Source organism: Magallana gigas, chromosome 6 (assembly GCF_963853765.1).
Source record: "Magallana gigas chromosome 6, xbMagGiga1.1, whole genome shotgun sequence".
Classification (NCBI taxonomy): domain Eukaryota; kingdom Metazoa; phylum Mollusca; class Bivalvia; order Ostreida; family Ostreidae; genus Magallana; species Magallana gigas.
The window spans coordinates 56,323,223-56,337,510 of NC_088858.1; the positions used below are offsets into that span (position 1 = coordinate 56,323,223).

General features: G+C 35.4%; 3 protein-coding genes across 4 annotated transcripts; 2 read left to right on the plus strand and 1 right to left on the minus strand.

Moving 5' to 3' along the window:
• Positions 1-878: 878 nt before the first annotated feature.
• LOC105322958 (U6 snRNA-associated Sm-like protein LSm6) lies at positions 879-4,620 on the minus strand. Its single transcript, XM_011421869.4, has 4 exons — positions 4,482-4,620; positions 1,985-2,077; positions 1,482-1,595; positions 879-1,058 (listed from the first exon to the last, which is right to left on the minus strand). The coding sequence occupies exons 2-4, from the start codon at positions 2,073-2,075 to the stop codon at positions 1,024-1,026; spliced, it is 240 nt and encodes a 79-aa protein (XP_011420171.1). The 5' UTR covers positions 2,076-2,077; positions 4,482-4,620; the 3' UTR covers positions 879-1,023.
• Positions 4,577-6,146, plus strand: LOC105326648 (co-chaperone protein HscB homolog). Its single transcript, XM_034470021.2, has 2 exons — positions 4,577-5,051; positions 5,699-6,146. Exons 1-2 carry the CDS (start codon positions 4,614-4,616, stop codon positions 6,080-6,082), a joined length of 822 nt encoding a protein of 273 aa, XP_034325912.2. The 5' UTR covers positions 4,577-4,613; the 3' UTR covers positions 6,083-6,146.
• Positions 6,147-7,856: 1,710 nt separating this feature from the next.
• Positions 7,857-14,082, plus strand: LOC105326649 (uncharacterized). Of its 2 annotated transcripts, none has more exons than XM_011426791.4 (6): positions 7,857-8,116; positions 9,038-9,658; positions 10,243-10,377; positions 10,832-10,959; positions 11,509-11,690; positions 13,436-14,082. In XM_011426791.4, the coding sequence occupies exons 1-6, from the start codon at positions 8,018-8,020 to the stop codon at positions 13,747-13,749; spliced, it is 1,479 nt and encodes a 492-aa protein (XP_011425093.3). In that variant the 5' UTR covers positions 7,857-8,017; the 3' UTR covers positions 13,750-14,082. The 2 variants fall into 2 exon arrangements, with proteins under 2 accessions (XP_011425093.3, XP_011425092.3); XM_011426790.4 differs by lacking the exon at positions 7,857-8,116 and adding an exon at positions 8,427-8,753.
• The last annotated feature ends 206 nt before the right edge of the window (positions 14,083-14,288 follow it).

Here is a 14,288-nt window from a genome sequence, read left to right on the forward strand (position 1 = left end):
AACTTAGTTAATCAAACAAAAGATTTTAATATTTACATTGTACTTTTTTTTATCTTTGAATCTTGTGTATATGTATGTAACGTAAAGATTTTATATCCACGAGAATTTGCCATTATCACCATGAATATACGAAGGCATTTTCCGTTTTCCACTTCAGTGCTCTGTATATTATTTCTTCTATATATTTAAAAGAAAGCCATTTTGGTAGCGAATATAATAGGATTTGTTAGATTTTCATTGTCACTAAATTTTGCTGCGTATTTGAATAAAATTTCCATTTTTGTTTAGTTTTGTGGGGATATGGCTTTTCGTGTACAATTGCCATTATACATGTACACAAATTAATGAATATTTTAATCAATCAAGCCATTAATTGTTAAGCATTATCAGAAATAAATAGCATTGTTTCTGACATAAGCAGCGTTAGCTATAAGGCCCTTTGGTCAGGTTGGTCACCTGAACGTGTTACTCGCTCCCTGACCTACATTATGTTCCTTGTTACTGACCAGAGGCCCATGCCTACACAACAATCTCAAAATCTGAGCTTTCACGCCAAAATATTTCACACACTTTTTATATTTCTGTATGTTTATGTTTCTTTTCCATATAAATAGTTGATTGTTAAATTTTAAAATCTTTAAAAAGCAGCTTTGTGATTTAGGAATTATGACAAAATTGTTAAATTAACACTAAGAACAAGTATATCTTTTACTATAAAATTTAATGTAGTAAATCAATGTTTCTGTTGTATAAAGAACAATACTAACAAAATTCTTCCATTTTCAGTATTTTATATAAATATTGGGTTGTTTACTTTATAATCCAATACAAACAGGCAAAAGATGGGAAAAGGTATAATTGTAATGAACAAGGGCTGCTGAACTAAAAACGATTTAATGACTTTAAAAAAATGTCTCGTTCACTGGATGTACACTCAGACGGCAGACATTACAACATTTGGATCACTGTCCAGTCATTACATTCACAACAAGTCTGGATGATGAGGATCACACACACTCTTCTTCATGCTCTTCTCTTCTGTGTGCTGATGTACAGAACTGAAGAACAAAACATTATCTGTATTATATAAGGCAGTAAAATCCCATATCAAGATTGCGGTAACTAAATACAAAAGATCTAAAATGTTGTACATGTATTTCATAATCATGTCAGAAGCTCTTTGCCAATTACAGTTTTAAAAATTGTTTGCTGGATGCTCAGGAAAGAAGAAAACAAATATTCTATATACTAAATCTGAATGATTGGTAGTTTTTGAGAAGAAGCAGAAAACGCTTAATGTGCCATAGCATCAAGTCACCTGAGTGACTCAGGTGAGCTAAAAAGTAAACAATGGATATACATGTAGTTTTAAAATAAATGCATATTAAATTGTGTATAAAATGATGCACTATGATACAGTATGAACTACATCATTGCTGGTGTATAATAAAGTGACTTATCGATATCATCACACGTCTTACCATTATTGCCCCTGATGAATGCGTCGCCATATTTGTTCTTTAACTGTCCGTTGACGTACTCCTCAGTCTGTTCCAAGGCAATGTTCATGTAGCCGTCTAGACAAGCCAGTACACCTGGACAACGATTCATATCAAACATATAGGGCCAGATTTAATCAGGAAATAAATACCATAAAGCCCAAAGTAACCCAGATTATTCATGTGTTACTGTGACCTCTTGACCCAGTCTTTGCTGTTATGCGGGAATAAAACCATTTGATCAAATAGTGTTACATAAGGGTAAATATTTTGAAAGTGTAAAATTAATTTTGAATTTTCTTACAAGATTTGACAAGGGAAATAACTCAATTTTCATATTTTCACTAATTTGTAAAACTTGAGTTATTCACCTTTTGATTTGACCTGATGCAGCAGTGCCAGAAAAACTAGGTTTATACCTGGTGTTACATCTGTTTATGTTCTGAGATTTAAATTTCTCAGTAAGTACCCGGTAGTATACATACCTCTGTAATCAACCCCAGAGTTCAATTTGACCACCACTGGGCGTCCAATGATTTGCTTCAAAAACTCGCTAGGTGTCTGTTTTCTACTCATGGCTTAAAAAGAGAAATAGGCAAAGAAAAAAAACTTAACTTAATTTCTTTAATCAGCAAATGCCCTAACTGAGACATGTCTTTGTTGTCTTATGTCTGAAACATGACTCAAAAAAACTTTAAAGGCTTTTAATCCAGTGCTCCCTTATAATTTATACATAAACATCTATTACAATAAGTATCATTTTCATTTTTAAGTCCTTTATCAATGTAAATTGACAAAAACATGCCAAGTTATCACTGACTCAGCAGAACTTCAGTGGATGACATTTTCCTTGAAAATTCACATGTTAAAAGTTTAAGAACAATTGATCAAAAAAGTTAATTAACTGACTAGACGTAGTATTGAAGGACCGATTGGAAGACGAAGAGGGTCGCAAAACAATTTTACTGATAAGTTTTAAGCAAAATTCCAGTTGATGACACAGTTTTAAATAAATCCAAGATGGCAGCGATGTGTACCTTGTGTATTATAGACCCCTTCATGATGTCTACTGTACTGTTCTCTTGCTGGGCATATCGATATACTTTGTCAAGTTTTAGTAGGTAGATAAATAAATGATGTATATAAATGAAACAATTGACGTTACTGTATATTTCACAAAACTATGTTATTTTGCCCTGCAAAAAGCAGTACTGGGGTTACTGTGAAGGGGTGAATTAAGTATATAGAGGGTATATATCTATACTACGAGGGTATATATCTATACTACAAGGGTATATATCTATACTACAAGGGTATATATCTATACTACGAGGGTATATATCTATACTACGAGGGTATATATCTATACTACGAGGGTATATATCTATACTACGAGGGTATATATCTATACTACAAGGGTATATATCTATACTACGAGGGTATATATCTATACTACGAGGGTATATATCTATACTACGAGGGTATATATCTATACTACGAGGGTATATATCTATACTACGAGGGTATATATCTATACTACGAGGGTATATATCTATACTACGAGGGTATATATCTATACTACAAGGGTATATATCTATACTACAAGGGTATATATCTATACTACGAGGGTATATATCTATACTACAAGGGTATATATCTATACTACGAGGGTATATATCTATACTACAAGGGTATATATCTATACTACGAGGGTATATATCTATACTACAAGGGTATATATCTATACTACAAGGGTATATATCTATACTACGAGGGTATATATCTATACTACGAGGGTATATATCTATACTACGAGGGTATATATCTATACTACGAGGGTATATATCTATACTACGAGGGTATATATCTATACTACGAGGGTATATGGTATCTAAACTACATTAAAATAATAGACTTGAATTTTTGGGCTTTAATACCGATATATCGGAAGAGTACTGTCTTTTGTTTCATATATTTTTAACAACATTGGTACTTGAAGATTACCAATTTGTTTTTATTTGTTCTCAATTAAGCTGTGATTATTAATAACCAACAAAAATTCCTCAAGAAATCCCTGGAAATCAACTGGATTTTTCGTATTTTATATAATCTTGCGCTTGTATCTGTAGCAAAGAAAATATGTGTACGTTGGTGAAAAAGTGTTGAACTCTTTCATTATAAGGATTAAAATTTTAGATGAGAGGTATTTATATTCTCAGAAAGGTTTATTATGATTAATTTAATTGACTGTTATTTTCAATGCAACTTCAATTTTCTGTTACATTACGGGTATATGGGAGGCGTTTTAACTGTGGTGAGGGCCTTTCCCAAGACACACTTAGATTGTTCTAGCCAAGGAAAGTGTTGTGAAATTAATGCAATGTAGCATCATTGAAGTTATACCTTTGTTATGTAAATGTCAACAATATGGTGTGTCAATGTATACATTTCATAAATGCCCGACATGCAATGTCAACCCGTGCACGCACGGGTCAAAATCTAGTTTTTTTATTATAAAAAAGTATATAACCTCAGGTGTCTGTGAGTGCTAGAACAACTTTCAACCCAGCTTTATTAAAGGATGCATAATACAGCATGATAAGAAATAAATGAGCTGAAATCATATTTATATGTACCTCCTCTTACCACTGCTTACTTGTTTATCATGTTTATGTGATAAAGAGAGTAAACAGAACAGACAATGAATTCTTTACAATCTTGAAAAGAAAATCTTTTGGATCATAGCTCACTCAAAGCATGCATTTTAAAAAGTCATATATATACATCTTTCAACATTTTTTTTTAAAATTATTTTTAAACTGTTAATATTACAGGGGTTTTCATGGTCAAAACAAATAGGAAGAAATGACAACGACTTCGGTTTTTATCTCTCAGTCATGATTGTAAATTCATCCATAGTTTGAAAATACAAAAAATACTTTTAAAAATGATTTCTAGTTGGTAATTTAATAAATTATTTACCTGGTTGTATTTTTCACTCTTTTAGGCACGCTCGTTTCGTTTCGTTGCGATTTCGAAAGTACTTTCGGTATGCCTTGGACATTTACTCTAATAATTCAATAGAAATTTTAAAGAAGTACCGAAAAAGTAAAGATGGCTGCGCCCTTCAGAAACTGTTCACGTCTTGCTGCAAATCTTCGCAGTAAATTACCATCGGTGGTGAATGGAATTCATTCAAACCATGGAGAATGTTTAAGGAATCAATTATCTGCGGGGATCAGTGTTAAACGAGCTGGTTCTACTTTCTGTTTCTACAATCAGCGAACTTTCACTTTATCTCAAACAAATGTCAACAGAAGGCAATATTCAACCACTTCGGAGAGAACGTGTTGGAAGTGTGGGAATAAAGTGGACAACAATGAGGAACTGTTCTTTTGTAAGTGTGGCGTGGTGCAGGATATAAAGGGCCTGACCTTTTTTGAGGTGATGGGTATCCCGCAGTCCTTTGACATTGACGTCACGTCACTGACACAGAAGTACAGAGATCTCCAGCGACAGCTTCATCCAGACAAGTACACACTGAAGAGTGAGGTAAGCCATCTACTGCAGTACGTTACTGATACAATGTCTATATATGTGTGTACTGCAGTACATTACTGATACAGTGTATATACATGTGTGTACTGCAGTACATTACTGATACAGTGTCTATATATGTCTACTGCAGTACATTACTGTATATGTGTGTACTGCTGCAGTACATTACTGATACAATGTCTATATATGTGTGTACTGAAGTACATTACTGATACAATGTCTATATATATGTGTCTACTGCAGTACATTACTGATACGATGTCTATATATGTGTGTACTGCAGTACATTACTGATACAGTGTCTATATATGTGTCCACTGCAGTACATTACTGATACATAGATCCATAGGACCTCCAACTTTGAAAACATTTTATTGTTAATGTAGATGTATGACTTGGTCAAGAATTTGTTTGGCTGCATCCTTGTATTCCATTTTTTGTAAATAATAAACTTTTATTAAAGAAAGAATGGGGAAAAGATTTTATTTCAATCTAATTCAAGCCCATTGTTACTAAGAAAACTTAAAAAGATACTTGTGCTAAAATAAAGAGAACAATATTTATTCAAGTTTAAAAGACAAAAGACATGCACATGTGATAGCTTTGTTCTTGCCGATTATCCAAAATTTATTATTTTACAGAGAGAAAAGCAGATAGCGGAGGAGCAGTCATCCTGTGTTAACAAGGCATACTTCACTCTCCTGAAGCCCCTCCCCCGGGCCCAGTACCTCCTGGAGAGGCGGGGCGTCCCGATAGAGGAGGACAACAGCGAAGCGGACCAAGCATTCCTAATGGAAATCATGGAGGTCAATGAGGATATAATGGACGCTGACACACCTGACGCTCTCCAACCAATCCAAATGTCAAACGACCTCAACATCAAAAACTGTGTGTCCGAAATATCCAAAGCTTTCAGTAACAATAATATTGACAAAGCCAAGGAATGGACAATTCGATTGAAGTATTTCAAAAATATTAATGATAAAATAATTGGTATTTATCAGAAGCATTTTGGTGCTCAATAGACTTTTTCAGTATTTTGTAGTAATTTGTGCCCCTGTGATATTAAAATGTTACTGAGATTGTACAGTATTTTGTTGTGATGATGTTGTTAGATGTCTTTTGTCCTAAGAAAAGGATAGATGATGCTGAATTGTTTAGACACAAAACTTCTCACACTGGAACAACGATCAGCACTAGAATTTTTTGGGTATATTTCACATGTTCAGCTGGATGAATAATCATATGACTATGCAAGACGGTGATAACATTTCAGCTATTTGAAAAATCCATCAGTGATAAACAAAAATATGGTATAGCAACCACAACTAGTTCTTGTTGTTTTTCCTGATGGTAAACTTAATCTCATTTTGGCAAATGTTTCATGTATTCATTAATACCTTTCAGTCAGAGTTCACCAAGTTCAGAGTAATTCAGAACATCAGTATTCACGCCATCAATGAATCAATCTACAGTAACTGCTTACTTAATGCAGTTTATTATGAGAAAAATAGATAATGCCGTGTCTGTGCATTTTGATTACATACATGTAGAGGTACCTAATTATATATTACTTAAATGTATTTAAACAAATTACTTTAGTTGTAAAAAAAAATGTCAACCTTTGTTTAAATTTCATAAATACTTTTTGAACAGTTTTATTAAAACTGAGCTAAATGCAAACTAAAGAAAAAGATCGAGAGTCTGGGTCAACAAATTAGGTCACAGTTTCATTGTTCTTACAAGGTGTCCTTCAATGTTTGATAAAAATATCTTTATTTGTGTCTTTGAATCAGAGATAAATGTCACAAAGTGATTGAAGTAAAGTCAAGGTCAAAAATTATAACACAGTTTTAATTGCATGCTCTTACCATGTCCTTTTTTGAAATTTGATTAAAAAAGAACTACATGAATGCAATATAAAAATGCAAACAATAGTGAGATAAGGATAAGTTTTTGATGTAAAATTTTCAAATTTGTGGACATTGGTTCAAAATGAAAATTACGAAAGAACATAAAATGCATATACATATATGTACCAGCACTAAAAATTTCAGTAATTTGATTATTTTAATTTTTGAGGAGGGGACATATAAGGCCCTTATCATATATAGTTCTTTACAATTATTTTGATGACCACTGTTTCAAAAGCAAAAATCAATATGCAGAATAAGGAGAAGGAAATTTAAGGTCGTTGGGAAGGTCAAGGTCAGAAATAGAAAAAAATACAATTTAAAATAAATAATTGTTGAGTTTTTGGTTACTTTAAAGAGAACATCTCAGTACATTTTACTGAACCCCAGGTTCTTAATGTTTAAAATTTAAAAAAATGATACTGCATATAGGCCTAACCCTAGCCTATTGTCAGTCAAGGTCTGGTAACCAATGGTAACATAAATATGTAAAACGGAAATGTACTCCGTAATTAATACTATGAAAAGAAAATAATACACGTCTAAATTTGATATCTATGTTTTTACAAAATATTGTCAATAATCGTGGCAGAGTTCTACACGTATTTCATCCTATTTTTCGTTCTTTAGTGATATCTCTAAGTAACTTCCGGCTCCACGTCATTTTGGAGGCGTTGTAAGTATTTATTTTTAGCATCGAGTCAATGACGAAAACTTAGGACTATTTTTAAATTTTCTCTTATTTTGCATTATTTTGAAAGAATTTCAGCTTACTGTGCAATATCTGAGTGTTTTTTTGTGTGCTGTCGAAAGACTATTTGATTTTTTCCGCTGGAAGTAAGAAAATTGGGAAGTCCGGGTGACGACATTGTAAACAGAAATAAACAAACAGCGCAGTGGTTAATGCCGAGCCAAGGGACGGACAGACACGTGCCTTTGTTTTGTTGTGGATTTCTCGGGTGACGTGGCTGGAACTGACGAACAAGTCTACACGTCTAAAAATCGACGTGTTCATGAGTAAAAATAGAAAACGAGGTGTCAACAAACATGGCTGTCGAAAGTGACCCCGATGTGTTAGATCTGCTCTTTGACAAATCTGCAGGAATCCTGAAGAGCGAACTGCCAGACATACATACCCTCGATTTCGTAAGTTATCACGTTATTCATTTAATTGTCACATCTTGTTAACTAACCAAGAGTTATTCTCAACTGCTCAAGTAAAACCATGTATAACCTTTGCATTGTAGTGATTAAACTTGTAACTATACCGTGCAGTCATACACTTGTGGCGTGTATCATAGTCTTAGAATTGTTGGCAAATAGCAAAGAAATATCAACAAACGAAACTTGGCATTCATAAGAGAGTCTCTCTTGCATCATCCTCTTTTATCGTAGCCAATAGTAAACACACACATCAGACAGATATAGGTTATGAGTCATGCACATGCTGTCAGCCAGTCAGTTCAAAACAAGCTGCCGTCCTGGTGACATGGCTCTACTTGCTACGTGCCTTGCTGACATACAAATCAGTCAGGAAAATGAAAGCGATGGCATTGAAAATTTTTTAACAGAACTTTTTAAGGGACAAAAACTTGCTCTTTTTGGTGAATTGAAGGCTTGTGATAATATGAATACAGTCGAGGATAGTGATAGTGAAATGACGGAGCAGAATCTGAATGCTCTTATGTCGTCCAGTGACAGTGATGAAAACTGGTCAATGTATGAAAGTGATCAAGAAAACAATCCTATAAAGGGAGACTGGGATGTTAGCGATGACATCTTAGTAAGTCTAAATGAATCTGTAGGGATTGATGTCGCATGTGTCAATGACATTGATAAAGAAGGTCAATCTTCTACAGCTGTTGTAAAGTTGTAGATAGTTTTGTCTTCCATCTTTTTAATATTAGGTTCCTCTAAGACTTGTGCAATATATATGAGATAAGGAAGATGATTACATTGTGAAATACCTGTCTGCATATAATATAATACACTGAAGGGATATAAAAAATGTTGGCTGTTATTAATAACAAAGAATTATACTTAATGTAATGATTTTATCTGTTGTAGTCTGACCTCGGACTTTTGCCTGAGACTGATCTCTTGGAGAACGCCCTCATTGACGCTGACATCCACTCATTCTTTGACGATCAAGAGCAGCTAAATACCAAATCACAAGATGTAGTGCACGATCATGACTACTTTGCTCAGAAATCTCCCAGTGCTGCTAGTGACAGTGGGATATCCAGTACAGGAGCTTACTCCCCCCACAGCATGAGTGAGGATCCCCCCCAGAGTAGCCCCAGGGAGAGTTCCCTGTCTGGGTCCCCTCGCAGCCAATCAAATCTCGACATGGACTTTCAAATCAATTCGCCAAATGAAGGCCTCAGTGATACTACCCCAATTACTTTTGAAAACTTTGACTTTAAAAACTTTGACATGAGCACCATTGACACTGGTGCTTTTCTAGGAGACACAGACTTTCTGTCCTTTGGAGATGGGACCAAGGACTCTGATGTGACAATCAATGTGATGGACTCTGATCTCATGGTGGAGACAATTAGCAGCTCTTCTCAGACTCCCACCGGCAGCTCCGTAAAGTCAACCAAAATCATCAAAGTGTGCTCCAGCAAGAGCGATACTCTGCCGTTCACAATGAAGGATGTATCCAGTGTCACCTCATCATCACAGGTAGGCAGTGTGTTACAGTCATGTCTCCCACAACTGTTACCTGTAGCTGGCAATCTGTGAAGGACCACAGGTGGTCTGTGTACTACACTGTACTTCTTTATAATAGCTAGATTCTGAAAAAAAAATCTATGTTTTATGCTTGATATATTGAAAACATGACAATTTTTAGTTTTCATGAGCTTTTGTGCTCAAAATTTGTGCAGCATATTTTGTTTTTGATGTTGTTGGCATTGTTGTAATTGTGACTGGTAGGTTTTACGTAAAACAAGAATGAAAAAAACTTCACCACAGAGAAATACAAACTTTGAGGCCATAGGTGTTGGATAAAAAAAACAAGCTAGACATTCTCTTCCTCGGCCCAACCTCTGGCTGTAGTTATTGATAATAACGGTATTCACTGTCGCAAACAAGGATCTATAATGTGGATCCACTTACACAAATATTGTGGATACACAATGGATGCTTTAATACAATGTATTTTGACCAATCCAACAGTAGCTGTTAGATTTAACGATTAATACCTTGGCTGAATACTCTTGTATTTCTGTAGTTCCCATAGTTTAATCCTCGTTCATTTCCTGTAGTTCCCAGAGCTGCAGCTAACCGAGGAAGAGCAGGAATTGTTGGCCCGGGAGGGGGTCACACTACCGACCAACATGCCACTTACCAAGGAGGAGGAGAGGGTCCTGAAAGCCGTCCGCCGCAAAATCAGAAACAAGGTCAGTAGGTCATTGTCAAATTATAATTCGTGCTGTGGGAATAGTTTCATTGATATTTGGGTTGATATTGCACATTTATAGTAAAAAATATTAGACAGCTTATTGACATGAATGTAAGACATTTTGTAGCAAGTGATAAATGATAAATTAAAAACACATAAAGTCCTATTTTGTGCATGTCATTTACTTTAATTCTTAGGAATGATTGATCAATGAAGACACAGTATTAAAGTAAATAGGGAGTTGTGTATAGAGATATTTGGTAACGTGAGTTTTATTGTTTCAGGCGTCGACCAAAGAGAGCCGTGGTGATATTTGGTTATGTGATTTTTATTGTTTCAGGCGTCGGCCAAAGAGAGCCGTGGTGATATTTGGTAACGTGAGTTTTATTGTTTCAGGCGTCGGCCAAAGAGAGCCGTGGTGATATTTGGTAACGTGAGTTTTATTGTTTCAGGCGTCGGCCAAAGAGAGCCGTAAGAGAAAGATGGATTACGTGGAGGGACTGGAGAAACGGGTCAAAATGTCAACAACAGAGAACAGCCAGCTCAAAAAGAAAGTGGACGGCCTAGAGAAACAAAATACGTAAGGGAATCTTGTTTAATGGGTTTAGTGGGATGATTTTATTTTATTAATAAAAGTTAGGTAGGGAGGGGTCATTTACTGAGTAACTATGGAATCATCATCGTTGGTGGGGGACCAATGTTTTTCTGGCTTTTGGGGTAACCGTTGGGGTAACCGTTGGGGTAACCGTTGGGGTAACCGTTGGGGTAACCGTTGGGGTAACCGTTGGGGTAACCGTTGCCAATGAATTACATCCCCACAATAGTATATACAAGCATTTGTTCAAAATTTATTAAAATTATCATAGACTTGCTACCAACGAAATTACGTCCCCACAAACCAGAAAAATGATGGCTACCCACGAACATTGACGAATAAAAATGATTCCACAGTAATAGAGAGGGTCATTTCAATTTGGGAGGGTCAATGAGATGTTTAAGAACTATCAATGTAGCTTCACAAACAAAAGTTAAAAATGTGGAGTTAAATTGAAGTAAATGCCTTTAATGTACCCCATAAGCCATTATGACTGTTAACATGATGATTGCATAGATTGAATGCTGCTTACAGGCACCTGGTCCAGCAGCTGAAGAAGCTCCAGGCCCTGGTCCTGTCCAAGGCTAGTAAGCCCCAGGCCAGCACCTGCCTGGTGGTGCTGGTCATGTCCTTCGCCTTCCTGATCGCCCCCAACATCGACCCCTTCGGAATCAAGCAGGACAAACTGTCCGACCCTAAATCCATCCCCATACCCGGTAAGAGGAATGTAAAGCTATTATTAAGTCTGTGATTTACATCAATCACAAAAGGTTTTATACTCTGCACTGTGGTTTCATTATTACTGATTGAATAACAATCTCTGTCGATATTAATGATTGAATAACAATCTCTGTGTATCTATGTTAAGGAGATAATAATGCGACAATGAAAATTATTGTAATTGTTCACAAACTTACTTATCATTGAAGCTGTGTATTTTTACTACATTAAAGAGACAGTACAGCTGAAAACATGTGTGAATAACTTCAGATTTACCTATTGTATCGTTAGGGAATAAGAAATAACGTTTATTGTAATAGTTGAAATACATGAAAATCCCTTTCACATATTTACGGTAATTAACGTAATTATGAGCTTCCGGAAATTCAAGGGCCGTACATACCGGAATAATCTTATATCGTTTATTTGTACCACGTGGACTTTGATTGACAGTAATTGACACGTGCTGAAAACTACAAGATCTTCGTCCCACTACGGTCATCATGGAAAACGAGGTTAAAGCGATTCTCTAAATGAAACACATCCTTACTTACTCGATAATTTATAAATGGTTTACCAATTTAGGTTCATTTTAAAATGAATAGACATAAATATGTCAAATAACCCCTCAAGGGGCCTCATTTATAAAAATAGATTTAGGTTGTAGCAACTCCTATGATAAACACGAGAAATACATGCTTACAAAATAATAAATGTGGTTGTTTAAAAAAACTTTGAACAGTTATTACCTATGAGAATTAGAAAAGACATATTTTTATCAGCAAACCTGTCCATGTGATTCTTCGCGAGCCCTGCATGTGTTTTGTTTACAGTAAATACGCATGCGTAATAGTATAGAAGGCTGAACCCCGAACACGTTGCGATGTATTTATGTGATAGGTTACCGGTATACGTACCGGTAATTATTAATTTTAATGAAATAATATACAATTATTTAATGCTTGAGCAGTCGATAGACCCGAATATTTTTCCCGATGTGCAGCTCAGTATGATCTATTGCCCGAGGCCAACGGCCGAGGGCAATAGATCATACTGAGCTGTTCTCTGCACCAAGGGAAAAAAAATCGGGTCTATTGACTGTTCAAGCATTAAATAATTGTTTTATTACCTAATTCCGTTTTTAGTATTTTGTGTTTACAATTATAAATTACAGATCGAAGTTTTTCATATTATGAAGATAAATTTTAAGAACAGTTGTAAAATAAACATAATAAAGTTATCTTTTAATCTTATAGAAGTTTCACTTTTTCTAAAATACGTTGCCGGTCCAATAGATCACAGTCTATTGACCGGCGGTCCAATAGATCGCAGTCTATTGACCGGCAGTTCAATAGATCACTTGCAAATCTGAATACACATACAAAATAGACGAAAATATTTAATTTGTAATAAAACAACAAAATCCCTTTGATTAGGTAATAATTAGATTTATTGCATGGAGAACTTTGTAATTTTCTGAAAGTTTATACATTCATGAGTAGTACAAAAATACCGAACCCGATCGTAAAATTTTCTCAAGTCGGTTTTTCGATAAGATGCGCCATACTGTCTCTTTAAGGAAAGTTGATGCCTGTAATTATAAAGAAAACTACTGCATTTGAATCAGATGCTAATATTTTCTCCATTTTTAACTTCCCAAATGAATGCTTTATAAATTTCTTAACACCTGTTTCATAGTATGAGCTTATTTTCAAATAAACCTTAATATAAATAATTTCAGGTAAATCCAGAAGTCTGCTCCACTCACCCGATGAGGCACATGACCTTGACACTGACCCGTATGGGCTGACCATCAAACCTGGACCTCCCTGGGAAGTACCCCCTAAGACTCCAGCCATCCCCATCCCCCCTAATGTCGTCGTGGAGACCATTGATGACGATGTCATCAGCAAACACGTAGATAACACAGACTCTGTGCGAGCAGTGAACTTATCAACTGACAATGTTACGGCGCAGTTTGCGCCCGTTAAAGTTGAGGCGGATTCTCAGGATTATTCAGACACTCCCGACCATCGACACAGACAGGACCTGTGAAACAAAGGTCGACGTCGAACAAGATGTTGGTTGCAAGCCAGCGTTAATGTGATTGTTGTGTAAATACATGTACTACTGTTTAGTCCCAATCACCAGCTGACAGTAATGTTTGCTGTCAGCAGATATGTGATGTTTTTGAGCTGACAGTAATACTTGCTGTCAGCAGATATGTGATGTTTTTGAGCTGACAGTAATGCTTGCTGTCAGCAGACATGTGTGTAGTTTCTTGCTGTTTACAGTGTTGTTAACAAAACAAGTTTGTGTGCAATTGAATTACTGTGTAGATTGTTCATGTTGAACTGTAAAACTGTGCTTTTCTCTGCAAACACAAAACCAGATTTCAATAGAGATATCATGTAGAAGATATAAATACGATAGTCTGTACAGAGTGTCTGTAGACAAAACCATATATTATCAGAAATGTGCAGATGCTTTTACAACTGTCAATTATATAACTAACAATTCAATTGAGTTGACAGTTAAATTAGTCTGTCCAAGGATAAAACAATTATATGTACCGGTACTGTATAAACAATCTC

Excerpts from the sequence above, each read along its gene's own strand:
- LOC105322958 (XM_011421869.4), bottom strand. The coding sequence starts at position 2,075 with ATGAGTAGAAAACAGACACCTAGCGAGTTTTTGAAGCAAATCATTGGA. Across the intron at positions 1,596-1,984 it reads CTCTGGGGTTGATTACAGAG|GTGTACTGGCTTGTCTAGAC; the intron begins GTATGTATACTA and ends ATCGTTGTCCAG. Across the intron at positions 1,059-1,481 it reads ATTCATCAGGGGCAATAATG|TTCTGTACATCAGCACACAG; the intron begins GTAAGACGTGTG and ends TTTGTTCTTCAG.
- LOC105326648 (XM_034470021.2), top strand. The coding sequence starts at position 4,614 with ATGGCTGCGCCCTTCAGAAACTGTTCACGTCTTGCTGCAAATCTTCGC. Across the intron at positions 5,052-5,698 it reads AGTACACACTGAAGAGTGAG|AGAGAAAAGCAGATAGCGGA; the intron begins GTAAGCCATCTA and ends ATTATTTTACAG.
- LOC105326649 (XM_011426790.4), top strand. The coding sequence starts at position 8,460 with ATGGCTCTACTTGCTACGTGCCTTGCTGACATACAAATCAGTCAGGAA. Across the intron at positions 10,960-11,508 it reads GGCCTAGAGAAACAAAATAC|GCACCTGGTCCAGCAGCTGA; the intron begins GTAAGGGAATCT and ends TGCTGCTTACAG. Across the intron at positions 11,691-13,435 it reads TAAATCCATCCCCATACCCG|GTAAATCCAGAAGTCTGCTC; the intron begins GTAAGAGGAATG and ends AAATAATTTCAG.